At 54.3% G+C, this 15,640-nt stretch overlaps 2 protein-coding genes across 7 annotated transcripts in view; one reads left to right on the top strand and one right to left on the bottom strand.

The window, feature by feature from the left end:
* The window catches only part of CLCN1 (chloride voltage-gated channel 1), a 28,941-nt gene extending 22,977 nt beyond the window's left edge, over positions 1–5,964 (top strand). For 2 of the 5 annotated variants that reach the window (XM_019715350.2, XM_074315238.1), the window contains exons 19-23: positions 30–115; positions 336–374; positions 3,262–3,366; positions 3,456–3,542; positions 4,149–5,964. In XM_019715350.2, coding sequence (XP_019570909.2) covers positions 30–115; positions 336–374; positions 3,262–3,366; positions 3,456–3,542; positions 4,149–4,520 — 689 coding nt within the window. In that variant the 3' untranslated portion in view covers positions 4,521–5,964. The remainder of the gene's footprint in view (positions 1–29; positions 116–335; positions 375–3,261; positions 3,367–3,455; positions 3,543–4,148) is intronic. The other 3 variants (XM_074315239.1, XM_019715351.2, XM_074315240.1) reach the window with 3 other exon arrangements.
* Positions 5,509–15,303, bottom strand: FAM131B (family with sequence similarity 131 member B). 2 transcript variants are annotated; one of them, XM_074315244.1, is made up of 7 exons: positions 15,155–15,303; positions 12,084–12,193; positions 11,692–11,727; positions 11,257–11,350; positions 10,772–10,969; positions 9,216–9,359; positions 5,509–9,003 (listed from the first exon to the last, which is right to left on the bottom strand). In XM_074315244.1, exons 2-7 carry the CDS (start codon positions 12,135–12,137, stop codon positions 8,531–8,533), a joined length of 999 nt encoding a protein of 332 aa, XP_074171345.1. In that variant the 5' UTR covers positions 12,138–12,193; positions 15,155–15,303; the 3' UTR covers positions 5,509–8,530. The 2 variants fall into 2 exon arrangements, with proteins under 2 accessions (XP_074171345.1, XP_074171346.1); XM_074315245.1 differs by lacking the exon at positions 15,155–15,303 and adding an exon at positions 14,694–15,026.
* Between the last annotated feature and the right edge of the window lie 337 nt (positions 15,304–15,640).

The following is a 15,640-nucleotide window of genomic DNA, read 5'->3' as shown; positions in this document are numbered from 1 at the left end:
TGTTTCCATTTCCATCCGCTCCCCACTAGTCTCAGGTCAAAGACCCTCCATCTTTCGGTCTCTGCTATGCTGCTTGCTGGGCAAAACTCGCCCCACAAAGAAGAAAACAAGTCAGGTGAGAGATGTGTTGGGGAGGGAACAGGGGAAAGGATCTCGTCTTTGAGGAGTGAGAAACCCATGGTCCTTAGATCAGGAGGGAAGGGGTCCCACCAAAGAGAAGTTTGAGCACATGGAAGGGATGAGGAGTTGGAAAGCAGGCATCTGTGGCCCTGGTCGGGGAGATGTGCCTATGGTTCCATTGGGAAACAACTTGGACCTTTGTCTTTCTTCTCTAGGATTCAACGGATTTAGTGGATAACATGTCACCGGAAGAGGTAAGTAAGCGAAACAGCAAGCTGGGGTGGATGGTTCTGTCAAATGAAGATATTGCTCATCTTTTTCTACCTTGTTCATCGTGTTGTCGGAAGACTAAGATGCGAGTCTAGGGTGGAAAGCATTTTCAGAGATTGGAAAGGAGGTGTGCTTAGGGGGAAAGTGATGGACACACTGCTCAGAGATGAGGGAGACCTGGTGTGTTCTCAGATAGCTTGTCATCATTTCTGAAGAGGTAAGTTTTGAGTCTGCATGCGTAGACAGGACCATGGTGCTAAGATGAGCCTCAGACCCTTTAGACATCAGAGACGTTCTGGACCAGGCAGAGGCTATGCGGGAAGGCTGAGCTTTACCTGAAGTAAAATGGCACCAGCCCTTGACACTGTGGAAAAACAGCATGGAAACTAAAAGGGGCAAATCAGGGCCTGGTGAAGGTTACTCTCCTGAGGGATCCGGGCCCTGAGACAGTGGACAACTGGAGGATGCCAGGAAGCAAGACTGGGAAGAACCACAAACTGAGGACAAATATTGACAGTGCTGCCTCTTTGGGACTCATGCCCATTTCCCAAAAGAGTTAGTTATCAAGTCCACGAGAGAGAAAGTTGAGCACACCGAATGAATGGGCTTGGCTGTGAGAAGTGAAAGAAGGTGGAGCGGTGACCGGGAATACTTCTGCTGGGATACCCTGGCGGGTGTGTGGAGACACAACAAAATCCATTAGCGGCCATTCCATTTAGTGAAGGAGAATGCAGACTCGCTGTGAGGGCTGAAAGGTAGAGCTTTGTAGCTGACAGAACCACAATGGAGATCATTTCACAGTGGACATCTTATTGGACGTCCAGAATAAATGTGTTGAAAAGTGAAAGTACTCCGGGGTTAGAGGAGAGTTTGGGGAATGACAAGAGAGAAAGGAAACCTCCCCATCCTCTCCGTGTCACCCTTCAAAACACGTACACGTCTAATACATGACGTATGGAAAAGTCAAATCAATGACCACGGAAGAAAAAGAAAAACCATTACATCTGCCCACAAGCAGGAATCTGACGGGTCATAACTGCAATAAGAAGTACATTGCTAAGGTGCTAAAACCAATAATAATACCATTGTTATTATTATTATTCCAAAGAGAGGAAGCCAGCTAGTTGATCAGCAAGTCTATTTATAAGTGCTGGAAATTAAAAGTTTAGCCAGAGATAAAAAGAAGATAGGTCAATAGGTCGTACATTTTTAGTTTATATCTTTCCCAAGGAAGACTTTCGGCAGCTCCCAGCTGACATTTGAGAGGGATCAGACCCAAGAGGAGTCAAAATTCAGATTATTTTGAACATGGCTTTCAGACTCGATCAAGGTGACATCCTTGGTAATACCAAGGGTGATACCTATGGGAATAGTGCAAGAATTCAGTTATCAATCATCCGAAGTCCCTGCTACGACTTCATTCTGCTACCCTGTCAGGAGTCCACACAATTGGAGCTCCAGTGTGTATCTGGGGCTGAGCTTTGTCAAGTTCAAAGCCAAGAGCAGGCATCCTCCTCCCCTTGGGCAAGAGCTGGGGGGATACCTGGAACCCTGTCGGCAGTCCACCTCAGCAGCCCAGCTCCTCCTGTGTATAATCTTGGACAAACTACCAAAGCACTCTGTGCCTCCACTTCCTCCGCTGTCGAGTGGCTATAATGATAGTTGTTGGAAAGGATTAAATGAGTGAAGATGTGTAAAGCAATGTGAATAATGCCTGACACAGAGGAAATGTTTGCTAGAAACATGTGCTAGAAATGGTTCTGTTGTTGCTGTTCTTTAAGGGAAGGCAAAAATGGAACTAGGACAGGCCAGGAACTATCCCAGAAAGGTCCAGCAGGACAGGAGCAGCCAAAGCGGAGTTGGCAAGGGTCTAGCCCGTCCTATAAATTGTCTCTGCAACATACCTGCTAAGTGGTCACCATGTGCTGTGAGAGCTGGCCAAACTCTCACATGTGCACCTTTCAGACAAGATGAGAATTTCAGAAAATTTTAGATTCATTTATGAAAGCCAGAGCTATACTGGATTCCCTGAAAGCTTGGGGATTTGGCCTTTGTATCTAAAGTCAAGAGGTGAATTGGCCATTGTGTTTTAAAGGATAGCTTTTTTGACTTGTGCGACTCAGTACAGCTCTTCAAACCCAAAAAATACTCGTATGATCGGCGGCGTGAAAGGCAAATGTGCTACTATTTTCACGACATGCAGCCATCGATACCAGTAACACTCTCAAGGAGTTCACGTCCAATGGCAGAGGTTAGACAAATGCCGATGCAAGAGGGAGCATGGTCTGTGCATTTCTGAAAAGCAGAGACTGGCAGAGTGCTGCAGGAATTGAAAAGGGGCAAAGCCAGTGCCTGGGAGTGGCAGGAGAGCTGTGTGGGCGTAGGGGGGGCAGGTCAGGGAACTGCAGCCCAGCCAGCGCGGAAGCCCGAAGGCATGTCTGAGGAACAGAAAGCAGTCGGTTTCGCTGGAGCAGTGGGTATGACCGGAGGAGGGGAACAGGCTGCAAAGGTGCATCGAAAACACTAGGTCAGTGCAAAAGTACTTGCGGTTTAAAAGGTTAAAAATAATTGCAAAAACCGCAATTACTATTGCACCAACCTAATAGCAAGTGTTTGGAGCACCAGGGGTGGACACGGGAGAGGGGTCCCAGTGCCTGAGGCTGAAGGTTGATTTGTGGCCTGTGGAGGGGCCATCCCCTGGGAAGAAGGGAGGGAGGCGGTCTAGTGATCTGGAAGGTCTGTGCTAGTTCCTCGCAGATTTCAGGATTCTGGCCTGGGGCTAGGAGGGCTGCTTGGGGATCAAAGCCTCCTCCTGTCTGAGGTGAGGGGGACTCCTGTGATTTGGGGTGACTCCCCTACTCTGCCCGACAGATAGAGGCCTGGGAGCAGGAGCAGCTGAGCCAGCCTGTCTGTTTTGACTGCTGCTGTATTGACCAGTCCCCTTTCCAGCTGGTGGAGCAGGCGTCTCTGCACCAGGCTAGTCCCTGCCCAGCACTCAGGGCTGCTGGGAGGGTGTGGGGGGTGTGGGGCTCCCCTTGCACTGACCCCCTGCTCTCTCTACACAGACTCACACGCTGTTCTCACTCCTGGGTCTCCACCTTGCCTACGTGACCAATATGGGGAAGCTCCGGGGGGTGCTGGCCTTGGAGGAGGTAAGAGGGATGTGTTCCATTTTAGCAGCAGGAGGAACAGGTTGGCACAGGATGTGAGGGGATGGCCTTAATCCCCCATTTCCCTCTCTATTTCTCACACAGAGATTGGGGGTACAACAATTGGGGTCGGGGGAGTAGAGAGGACGGCCAAGTCTTTTATGGCTGCAGTCCTGAAGGGGACATAGATCTCCACCCCAGATATAGCCCTTGAGATTGTCCATGGCTGGCATGGGTTGGGGTTGGGGTTCAGGGCCTGAGTGATGGTTTCACAGGAGTGTACTATGGGGAGGGCCATGGAAGGGGGGAAGAGATGACATGTGGCTGGAGGGGGCCTGAAGGTTACTAGGAAGGGGGCCACAGGAGGACGTGGCCCTGGAGGCTTGAGATTCACTGCTCTGCAGGGGGGTCTTTTGGTCATACCCCTTTGTTTTCCCTTTTCTGTCTTCTTTGATCTGTCCGTGTTGTCCATCTTTCTTGCCACTCTCCATCTTTACCATTCCTTTTCCCTTTTATTGTATCTGTTCTCCTCTCCTGTCTCTCTCTCACCCTGCCTCATCTTTCTTTTCCCAATTCGGTACCCTCTTTCCCTTTCCTTCTGCCCCCCAGCTGCAGAAGGCCATCGAGGGGCACACCAAGTCGGGGGTGCAGCTCCGCCCTCCCCTTGCCAGCTTCCGGAACACAACTTCAACTCGCAAGACTCCTGGGAGCCCGCTCCCTCCCACAGAGGCCTGGAGCCTGCCTGAGGATGAAACTGGGGCCGCTGGGCCAGAGGACCTGACCCCTGCCATGCCAGAGAACCGCACACCCTCCCCTTGCCCACATACCCCTCTCCCCCAGGCTCCAGCCAAGGCGGAAGGTGAGCTGGAGGAGCTGGAGCTGGTGGAGAGTCCAGGGCTGGAAGAGGAGTTGGCTGACATCCTGCAGGGCCCCAGTCTGCGATCCACAGACGAGGAGGAGGAAGATGAATTGATCTTTTGACCACCTCCCAAGACCGCCTCCTGAGAGATGGCGGTTGAGAGAGGCCCAGGCCAGAGAGTGCAATTGTGTGGGAGAGGGTATGTCCTCGAGTTGGAGAGATCATGCCAGTACCCCGGCCCCTCCTGGGAATCGTAAAATGTGACAGTGATAGTCTTAGAGGAGGCGTGGGAATCTGGGCAGAGAGTAGCTGTGGTCGATTATTTAGGCCATTCCTCCCCCTTCCCAGACATCCCAGTGAAGAGTCCCTGATACCCCATGGGGCTCCCTGAGTTTTCCTGATGTGTGGTTGGGGAACTCCCTGCCTCTCTGCGCCTCCCCTCACTCCCCCAGACTCCCTAGTGTTCTGTCCCAGCAGCTTCCTGGTCTTGTCCATCTGTCCTTCAGTCTCCGCAGGGGACTGAGGCCCAGGACCACTTAGGCCCCGCAAGTGCCATATTGGAGGAGGAAACGGGACCACCTCTGGCCTCATAGACTGACGGCCCCAGAACACACTTGCAAACTGTCGACAGCCTCTTCTCTGAGTCCCCCACCACCCTGGTGGGCTCCCCTCTGCCCACATCCACTCTCCTAAATTTGCCTCTAGACTCTATCTGGCTCCCACTATCTGTCCCCAAGCCAGGGCCCTTACTAGGGCAATGGAAGGCCAACCCCATTTCCCCTCTTTTGTCCCCCATTTAACCAGTAAAACGTGCATAAAGCGACTGTGGGGGGAGCCGCTAGAAGAGCTTCCACACTTGGCACATCAGAACCTTATCCTCCCCAAATCAGCAACAGGGAGCCTGTCATTAGCCTGCCTTTTCTGTAAGTGGCCCCAGGGGCTCCCAGCATCTGAAACCCTTGCTTCCACACCCAGCGCTTTGCTCCCTCCTTGCTTTGATGCCTTCTGTAGTTGTGTCCCATCTCCAACATGACATTCTCCTCCCTCCATCCCCTCATGGAGGGGCCCAGTCTCCTTCATCCCCCAAAGAAGACACTCGAAGTCAGAGGATGCCACCACATTCTGTTTAGTGCCATTGAACACAGCCTGGAGCCCTCCCCAATGTTCCATTCCTGCCCCCTCCCCAGGCCAAGAGAGGCTGCAACCTGAGGCGGGGGCTGGCAGTGGGCATTCAAGCCCATGCCCATGTGTATATAATCTATAATATTTATATATATTTATATATAATTCTCTCTGCAATATATGTCATAGAATCTCTCTTGGGCCTGGGGTGGGGATGTCACATTAAGAAAACATGCTAAGACTGGCCATAAGAATGGATATTCCCCAGACCTGGAAGACGAGTATGGGCTGAACAGGTGGGGGCAGGGAGAGGGTCTGAAACTCATTCATCAAGATTCCCTCCTTAACACAAGGATAAGAAGGAAGGGGCCGGGAATTGGGGCAGTGGAAGGGGAGGAATGGAAGATTCGGGTTTTCCTTTAATAAAGTGAATTGAAAATAAAAGCTCACCCCCCCCCACCATGAGAAAATCATTTAGCATGAGCAGTTTCATTCACAATAATGTAAAAACAGCCCTGTTCCCAGGACTGTTGTAAATCGTGCTGCACAGCCTTTAACCCCAAAGGAAAAGCGACCCTCCCCCACCCCCAACAGCCTCTTCCTGCACATGCTCCCCCTCCCCCCCCAAAGGCTATAAGCAAACCCCATGCACACTGCCCCCAGCCCCAGAGGCAGCCCCTCCCTCCAGAAGAGTCCTAAGAGGGTCCCAGGCCAGCTCCCTGGGTCTTCTCCCTCTCCAGTGGGAGGGAAGCTCCTTGCAAATGCAGACCCTCAGTGGACCTCTGGTCTGCACACATGCCAGCCGGCAGCACTGGGGACGTGGAACCCTGCTGGTGTCTTAACTCTGCTCGATTCTTTCACAGTTCAGTCATCCTTGGGCAGGAACCGAAGGAAGGCTTCCTCGAGGAAGGGAAGGAGGAAAGAGCGTCTCATCTACCTCCTGTAACTCCCAGGGCCCTGAGCAAAAAGGAACTGTGATGGATGAGCCCACTCACTGGAGTGGATGTCCACTGCGGTCTGGGGGCAGAATACGGGGCACGAAGGGGATGATGCTAAGAGGAAAAGATGATGCGTGGAGAGAGCAAGTTGCTCAAGGCGAGGACACAGGGACCCCCTGGGAGGAGGAAACCCTGAGCATGCAAAACCCCAAGAGCCGCAGCAGGAGTGCAGAGCATGGGCACAGGCCACTTCCCAGAGCTCCTAGACAGGAGGTCCTGGGACCGTGTGAGTCAGGTCACGTGGTCACACACAAGCCACAGCTTTACATGAGGTAAGCCACTCGCCACCCACCTGGCTCAGCATGCCTACTTCTGGTTACTCCAACAACTGACCTCCTCCCCTGAGGACATGGGACCCCAGCCTTGATTGCATTTCAGGTACAGGCGTGTATGAAAGTGTGAACTTCATGGGGGGGTAGGGTCATAGATGGACAGAAACACCCCAACTCTCAACCTCCTCATTCCAAAGAAATAGGTCTCTGGGGAGGGGTAGTTTGTGCCCAGGGTCTGAGAGAGGTGACAGAGTGCTCCCTTTTTGGCAGAGGACATAGGCAGTAGGTCCCCTGCTGAAGTTTGGGTAAGACAGGACTCGGAGCTGCAGACAGACAGGAAAAAGGGGAGGCAGGCAATGAATGTCTTAGCTTCTCACGGCTACCCAGACTCTCCCTCTGCCAGGGGCTAGGGAATGGGGTCCCACTGCAACAGGGAGGGGCAGTGTGCTCCACAGCTGCCACTTCTTCGCTCTAGCCTGTCCCTGTCGTCAGGATCCCTTACACATGTCGGGGCTTGATGTGCTCTGCAGGGAAGTCCCCAGTGGAGGTGGATCCGGTGTGGAAGGGCAAGCAGTTTCAGGGGCTTATGCATCACTGTAAACCCGTGAGGGAGGAAGGACACCTGTGAGGGCCTCCTGGGAGTCCTGGGAGGAACTGTGAATATGGGGGAGAAAGGAGAAAGGAGCCAAGTGCCCACACTGCTCCTCAGCAAACACCCCACCTGGGGGGGGCCTGACAGCACCACACTCCTCCCTCCACTCCGCTCAACCTGAGTCCCCAAGAAGTTATAAAAATGTAGAAAAGGCAAAGAGAAAAGTGTAAACAGCTCCAGAGAATTAGGGGGTAGATGGAGGGAGGCACAGCCTTCATGCTTCCCCGCCTGGCAGGACTCCTGCAATCTGTGTCACCCCCTCAGGGCGGGGGTCCCCAGAGCAGGGGGTGGAAGAAGGCAGACAAAGGAAGCAAGAGCTGGGGCAGCCAGCTCACTGGGTCTTTTCCCAGACCCTTAGGCCCCTCCTTTCAGCCACAAGATAGTCAAGATCCCAGAACCGGTGGCCATGTTGGTTCTTGGTGCCATCAGTGACTCTCTGATCTCGGGGTGGGCCTTATACAAAGAATCCTGTTTGTGCCCCTGTGCGTCCCAGCTGCCACGTCCACCTTCCCTATGAGTCCTGATCTCAGAAGCCACGTTATCCACTGGGGGCAGACTCGCCACCCTCTAAGGAGATGTGGCTTCCCTGTGCCTGTCGAGCCACATTCAACAGCCCCTGAGGTCTGTTCCTCATATGTAGGGTCCCACTGGGGCCACAGCCAGAGAAAACACAGAGTCGGAAAAAGCAAGAGTGACATGGGGAAGGGGGCGTTCAAACAGCCACAGTCAAAGCTCCTGGAAGACGAAATCAGAGAGTGAGATGTAGTCGATGGCCGCAGGCTGTTCTGTGCTCCTGTCCCCACGATACCAACTGGAGCCTCATTGTCACAGACCCAGAAGCCCGCAGCCAAGTCAAGTTCACAGCCATCTGGTTGCCTGGGCCTCGGTCCCTGGATCTGTGGTTTCTACAGCACAAGCCTGGAGAAAATGCCATCCTGGCCGTGCATTTTCCTGGCGGGGATTGGCAGCTCCTGGGTTCCTCGCAGTCTTTTGCCCAGGTTTCAGCTGTATTGCCGGGGAAGGGAGGGTATTGTCACAGCCATGCCCCTCAGGTGGGAGTGGAAGGCAGGGCGTCTTGTGGGAAGAAGCTAGTTGTTAGCCTCGCCCTCCTCTTCATCAAAGGACTGCACGCCGGAGGATGTGACATCAGACACTTTCCGGCTGAGAGCAGTGGATATCTCAGGGTCTTCTCGTGGGGAAAGTGACTCCAGGTCCCGACATCCTGCATCCTCTTCCTCCTCGGGGGCCAATGGCTTCTTCTCCTCCTCAGCAGGGCCCCTTGCCAGATCCACCCCGCCCACCCCTGGAGCCCAGTCAGTGTCTCCCCCCAGCAAAGGAGGAGGCTCCTGAGCACAGTACCCTGAAGCAGGTTGGGAAGGCCCCATTTCATGCAAGCTTGGCTGTGAGTCATCAAACGCTGGGCCAAGGTAGGATCCTGTAGCCGGAGAGGCAATGAGGGACTGGTCACTTGCTTCCCAGGCATCAGATGACCCCAGACAGTACATGCCCTGGGACACGTAGGAGTGAGGCCAGCCATCCATGGGAGCTTGGACGAGGGCATCTGTAAAGAGAATCATGGAGGTCAGCTGGGTCACAGCTTATCAAAGGCAGTAACAACAGCACAGAGAACTGAGGGTGAGACTGAGGAAGGAGGGGAGTAGGAAAGCTGAGGTGAACAGAATGTCTTAGAAGAACAGAGATGAACAGAAGCAGCCACGGTAGTTGAGGAGGCCTCTTAGGCCTCAGGGGTAAGAATCTGGAACCATTCCTCACCCTGACTCTCCATCAACTCCTGGTAGTTGTCACTGTAGTTGCAGCCCAATGGCTCCTGGGCAGAGTTGACACTCATGTCCTCACCATCCATGGAAGACCAGGCCATGAGTGTGGCTTCAGAGATGGCAAACTGTTCCATGACACCTGAGAGAAGAACTGTAGCTAGCACCAGACACTTCCAAGAACCCTTAGACATAGGCATGGGGTAGGGGACATCAGGGCAGCGCTGTTCAATACAAATAATAATGCAAGCCATCTATGTACTAATACATCTTATTTAACCCAATGTGTATGAAAGATTATCCTTTCAACATATAATCTATATAAAATCAGAGCTATTTTACATTCTTCTATTCACATGAAGTCTTTGAAATCCAGTCGATAGTTTACACTTATAGCACATCTCCACTCGGACTAGCCACATTTCAAGTTCTCAATAGCCACATGTGGCCAGTGGCTACTGTACTAGACAGCACAGTGTTTATATATGCCCCCAAATGAGGCAAAATCGTGGGGGACTTCCCAGAAGGCCAGAGTTAGGATTCCTAGGGGAAAGAGTTGGGGGTCTTCGGGTGAGATATCCTAAAGGATTGAAATTAGTGACTTCTAGAAGTTTATTTTTGGAAGTTTGTAGGGATGACAGCTACTATTAGGTAGTCAAGGACAGAAGAATCTAGATGGGAAGGGGGGTGGAGCCCAAGATCACCAGAGAATCCCCAAGAGAGCATCATGGGATTATGAGTCCAACGTGGTATCAAGTTGAAAGTTCAAGGGATTGGAAGCAGGGATGGAGGGTGGGATAGTGAGGATGGGGAGACTTGGGGGTCGCTGTTCTAGTCAAAGCCATGAGGAAGGTGAAGCTTACATTGCTAGCTACCCTACACCACCCCCTACCCCTACATGCTGTCTCCCCTCTCACTGATATTTTTTCCACCAACATAAAGGTTATCTCCCTTCTCTTCTAGATCTATCATTCTCCCTCGGCATCTTACTGAGACCTGCCATTGTGGGGGCGCTCTATGCCGGTCTCGAATCTATACTACTTAACTGGAATGAAACCTCTTCTGTACACCCCCCTCTCTTCACCCAGGTCCCTTGATCTTCTCGTGGTTGTCACAAGTAATGAGCCCAGTATGTGAATCCATGACTGCAGTATGCTAATTGGGTAAGGATGAAAAAAAAAATCCCCAAGGCCTTCCTTTCTTTTTCCTCAAAAAATAGGAGAAAGAGAGTCTTTTGAAGTCTATGGCCCCTGCCTTTTTTGCCTGTATTGAAGGAGTCCAGAGGTTGGATAGTCCCACCGTGTAGGGAAAAGGCATTAGGTGGACCCACAATCCCATGTTAACTCCCCTCAGAGATGATAAAATATAAAAATAACATCCCTTCTGAGATGATCAAAGTAAGAATCAAGTCAAAGCTTTGAAATTAGGGCTGGTTGGGAAATTAAGTCTGCTGGTGCTCATTTGGACAGAGCCAATGTTCACAGGGAGTGAGGTTGGAGGGTCAGTCTCTGGCCACCCGGAAATGTGCCTCTTGAGGGTTGGGGGAACGAGTACCTGCAAGGAAACGTGCCTCCTTCTCGCCGTCGCTGAGGTCGGAGTAGGCATCTGTATCCCTGCGCACGGCCTCGTGGCTGTGTTGCGGCTGAATGGCTGGTGCCTTCCCCCAGCCCTGCCACTCAATCATGTGGGCCACTCGGCCTTGCCCCATGGCTGTGGGCTTTGTCACATGGTCCTTCATGCTTCTTGAAATCCCTGAGGGGGCCAGACAGTCCCACATCCTCCAGAATATTACAGGATACCCATAACAGATCTCATTAGCCCCACCCCAGACCCAGAGGATTCCATCCCATGGAGGGGGGCCAGGGTCCCCAAGGTCTTCATATAGGAGAGCAGCCTGGAGGATGGGACAGGTTTGACTGAAAGGGCAAATAGGTCAGGGGTAGGTAGATGCGGGTCCTCTTCAAGCCCGAAGGACCAGGGAGACTGAGACAGGAGCCTGTAAGTATCTGTCTGGAGAGTCGCCAGGTAAGGAGTCTCACCTGAGAACGATGACTTGGCCAGGGCCCCGATGCCATAAGCGTTCGAGTTTCGCTTAAGCTTCGGAAGAATGGAAGTGGTGTCCTCCATGGAGAGCTGGAATGGGAAATGTGGGAGAAGGGGAGAGAAGATGAGGGCCTGGGGCTGCTTTACACGCGCGGAGGAAAGTTGAGGTTTCCAGGCGGAAGGATCTGAGCTAGGGCCGATGAGACAGAAAGCCATTACAGCCAGAGGTCCCCAGGAGGCATATCCCCCACCCGCCCTTGAAAATTTGGGATAGGGGGTGGGGCAGGTAGAGAACAGAAGGGCTCACAGTGCTTGTTGGCGTGAGGGGGCACTGTGTGCTATGGAAAGCCTAAGGGGAAATAGAAGGCAGCCGAGTTAGGCTGGACAGGGGAAAGCTGGGGGGGGGGGGGGGGGGCCGAAGCTGCACTCACATTGATGCCGTCCCAGGAGAAGTCGGTTCGGGTTTGCTGTGGGGAGAGAGGAAATGAAGTGGGTAGTGGGTATCCCTGGCACTTCCAGGAATGCAAGTGCCCCCCCACCCCCCTTCTTTAAGAGGGATTTCCAGAAGTGTGTGAAGGAGGGAAGGCTTTCCTGAGATTAGCATAGGGAATTAGGATCTCAGTGTAGAACATTTGGCTTTGTGTTTTGAGGAATGGAGGAGAAATGTTCTGTAAAAGCATCAGTCTGAAGGATTGTTTAGGATGTGGTCTCGGAATTTAGGAAGAGAATTCAAGTATCAGGCAGCTGGCAGGCTTTGTTCGTGATGGATCCTGGGGTCTTTTAGAGGTCCTTTGGGGAGGGGGCAGTTGGGGAGGGGGCTCACCTCCGTGGATGGCCGGTGGAGACTGCTCCCGTGCAGTGAGCTGCTGCTGTCCATGTTGATTTGGTCGACATCCTTCAGGCCCTTCCAGTCCACTGCAATCACCTCATTCCCTGAAGTGGCCAGAGCATTAGGTGAGCCTGACCCAAAGGCCCCTCCTTGGTCTTAGAGTGCAGAGGCCACACACGGAGGCAGCCCCTGCAGACCCCTCCTTTCCCTCCAGCTAGGACTCCTTCCTCCTTCCGGTTGCTCCTTCCTTTTCCATCCCTATTCCCAGTTTTTGAGTAGGAGAAATCCTAATGCTGAGCTGAAAGATTCAGTTTGAGCTCAACCAAGAAGAGCAGTCACAGAACAAGTGGTATATGGCCTTATTTGTTGTTGTTTACATGGAGGGGTCAGTGGTTGGGTTTTAGCAGGAAAATAATTCTCCATTCCGCCCTGAGGAACTTCTGAGGGTTTCTACTATGTGCCTGTACTCAGAAGCTGTGCTTTTCATCTATTATGTCTCTCTACGTAAGGGTGGGACTTCACTGTGTGCTGGCTTTATTTGTGAGGTGGAAGGAATGTTGTGGACCCTCCGCAGGTGTTAGAGAATTCGTCTGAGAGGAAAGAGATTTGGTGAATTTGTCTGACGAGGATTTGGTGGGGACAGAGGCTAGAGTTGGGTGTGTTCACCCAGAAACAGCCAGAGCAGAGAAAACAAAGAGTGAGCCAGAATCATTTTACCTGACTGTTGGGAGACAAGTGATGGATTCAAGAGGCGGGGAGGGGGACAGCGGGAGGAGAGAAGGGAACTTTTAAAAATAGGAACCAAAAGAGTAGGCATTCAAGTCAAAGAGAAGACAGAAAACAATGGGAGGGGGTGGACAAGGCTTGAGGGCTGTCAGGGAAAGTGGAGGGCTGAGAAGGTAATTGTTAGGGTGAGGCCAGAGCTCCCGGTGAAGGGAAACTAATGGCAGGAGGGCAGGGTGGTACCTCCTCCAAGGCTTGGAGAACAACCACTCAGATGGTTGTAAAGAGACTCAAGCATCAGATGGCTGTAGAGACATCTGCCTGGATAGATCCTTTCTACACAAGCAGTTTTATGATTCTGAATTGAGGATGAGAGGTCCACTCTTGAGAAGGGGTGAACTGAACCCTGTCTTGGGCCTGAGGAGGCATTTAACATAGCTAGTGCAAGAGGAAGGGCTCCTGGTTAAGGGGTCCCAGGGAGGTAGGACCCCTCCAAAATGGGCCCCGCTCTCCCTTGGGGCTACAGGAGAGTGGGGCGATGGGTCACACCAGAGTCTGTGGCTTGGGGGAAAGAAGAAAGATGGACATCCGGGCAGAGAGAGTGGGAATGGGGCAGGCAGAGAACAATCTCTGAGAAGGGAGATGGGGAGGGCAGAGTGGGAGAGAGGGGAGGGGGAGGGGGCCTCATAGAGGAGGGAGAGCTGAGTCAGAGCTCTGCTGGGGGGCAGGGAGGGGGAGGGAGAGAACCCGAAGAAGAGGTGAAAGCAGAGGAGGAGGGGGGTATCCATGGAAATAAATCAGGTCTCAGAGAAATCAGGCTTCCAGAGAGTGAGTTTGTTTGTAATAATAATACGAATTATTTTCTCAGCCTGAGGTCACTGGGGCGTGTAGGCGGGAGAAATGGGGAGTTGCAATGGGAAAAACTGAGGGGTTGGATTAATTTGTTGAGCTGTGAGAGTGGAGTAGGTGCAGGGCGCAGGGGATGAGGAAGCTGTAGCAAGGCAAAAAGGTGAGGGGGTCAGACGAATTAGGAGGCGCTCGTGTCACCCCCAGTCAGAGGTAAATAAAGGGCCGGCCCCGCCCCGCCAGCCCCCGCTGACAGGTGCAGTCTAGTCCCGAGTTCCTCCACTGGGCCGGCCCCACCCTGCTGGGAGCCGGCTCCCGACCCCTCTGCACCCCTGCCTCCCCGCCCGCGCCCACCGCTTTCCCCTCCAGGCCCGGCGGGCCCAGGCCCGTTCCCTCCGGGCGTGGAACCCATTGCCTCCCCGAGGCCCTAGACGCATCCCGCCCCCGCCCCGAAGGGAAAATGCACGTGAACAAAGCAAATCGGGGGAGGCAGGAACGACAGAAAAAGGCAACGGAGAGGGAAGGAGAAAGGGGCCAAACACACAAGCCAGATGGAGGCGGGTGTGGGGGGGCGTGCGAAAGAGACTCGGGGCTGACACTGTGCTGGGGGGTTTAGGAGGGGGCTGCTCAAGAACTGGTGATGGGGGCGAGGGCGCTGGAGAAAGCAGAGTCGAGGCGGATGGCTTGGAGCTGGTGGGTGAGGGGACGGGAGAGGAGGGGAGAGCGACGGAGGAGAGAGGAAGCTGATGGAGAGAGGATGGAAAGGGACCGCGCCTGGGGGAGGGCGATGGAAGGAAGCTGGGAGGGAGACGAGAGAACGCCGAGAGCCAAGAGGGATGCAAGCCCTGGGGGCGCGCGAGGAGAGCGGGGAGGAGAGGAGTGGAGCCGAGACAAAGTGAGGCAAGGCAGCCGAGCCCGGCAGGGCGGCGCGGAGCGAGGTACCCGGAGGGGCGCGGAGGGGGTGGGGGAGGGGGCCGGAGGACGGGACCCGGCGAGCCCAGCCTCCGCCCGCGCCCGCCCCGCCGCGGTACCCACCCACGGTCCGGGAGCCGATGCAGCCCATGGCGCGAGGCCTCCGGGGCCGGGCCCTCGCCGACGCGGGGCGGGCGCGGGGGGAGCACCGGGAGCCGCGCCGCCGCCCCAGCCTCTCTGCAGCACCGCGGCTGTCTCCGCTCGGCTCCGCTCCCCCCGCCCCTCTCCATCCCTCCCCGCGGCAGCCGCCGTCGCCGCCGCTGCCGCCGCCGCCTGGCTCCCCCGCCCCGGCTCTGCTCGCGGCCGGGGAGGGGGTGGCCCGGGGATTGGCTGCGCCCAGCGCCTCCCCCCAGCCCGGGATCCGCCGCCGCACTCCCCGCGCACTTCGCCGCGCTCCCTCGGGAGCCGTCTGCGGGCCTCGCGCCGCTCCCTCCGCCTGCCTTTCCCCAGCCCCACGTGGGGCCCCTCGCGGGTCGCGGCTGGGCTCGCGCCCGGGGGCCGGGGGAGCCCCGGAGAGTGCCCACCGTGCGTCTCAGGAGCCGCGTAAAGAAACCCGGGCCCACCCTTCAGTTCTGGTGGATGGATTTTCAGGGTCTGTTCAGAGAGAAAGTGGGGTGGGGTGAGAATAAAGCCTGGGTCAAGGGCCTTTGCCGCCAAATTCCGCAAACACTTGTTTTCTTCCTGGGGCAGCATCTGGGACACAAACGGAAGCGTGGTTGGATACAGCTGAGGATGCTTGCGTTTCCTGTGCTCGGTTTGTCCACTCAGGAGATCGCAAAGCCTTTGCTTAGACTAACCTGTGCTCGGCGCTCGCTGGAAATTCCGGGATGGGGATGGGGATGGGGATGCAGATTACCTAACTCCTGGCCTGACTGGGGCTGGGGGAGCAGAATGAAGCTACTTCACTGTCAACTAGAATGAAATCAAAATGTCAAGCCCCAAGACTGGCTAGAAGACTGAGTTTTAAATCCAATTCAACTTCGCTGAGCCTTGCTTGGTCTTCTTTTATA

This window comes from Rhinolophus sinicus, linkage group LG11, assembly GCF_036562045.2.
Source record: "Rhinolophus sinicus isolate RSC01 linkage group LG11, ASM3656204v1, whole genome shotgun sequence".
Lineage (NCBI taxonomy): Eukaryota > Metazoa > Chordata > Mammalia > Chiroptera > Rhinolophidae > Rhinolophus > Rhinolophus sinicus.
This window is presented reverse-complemented; position numbering and strand designations above follow the sequence as displayed.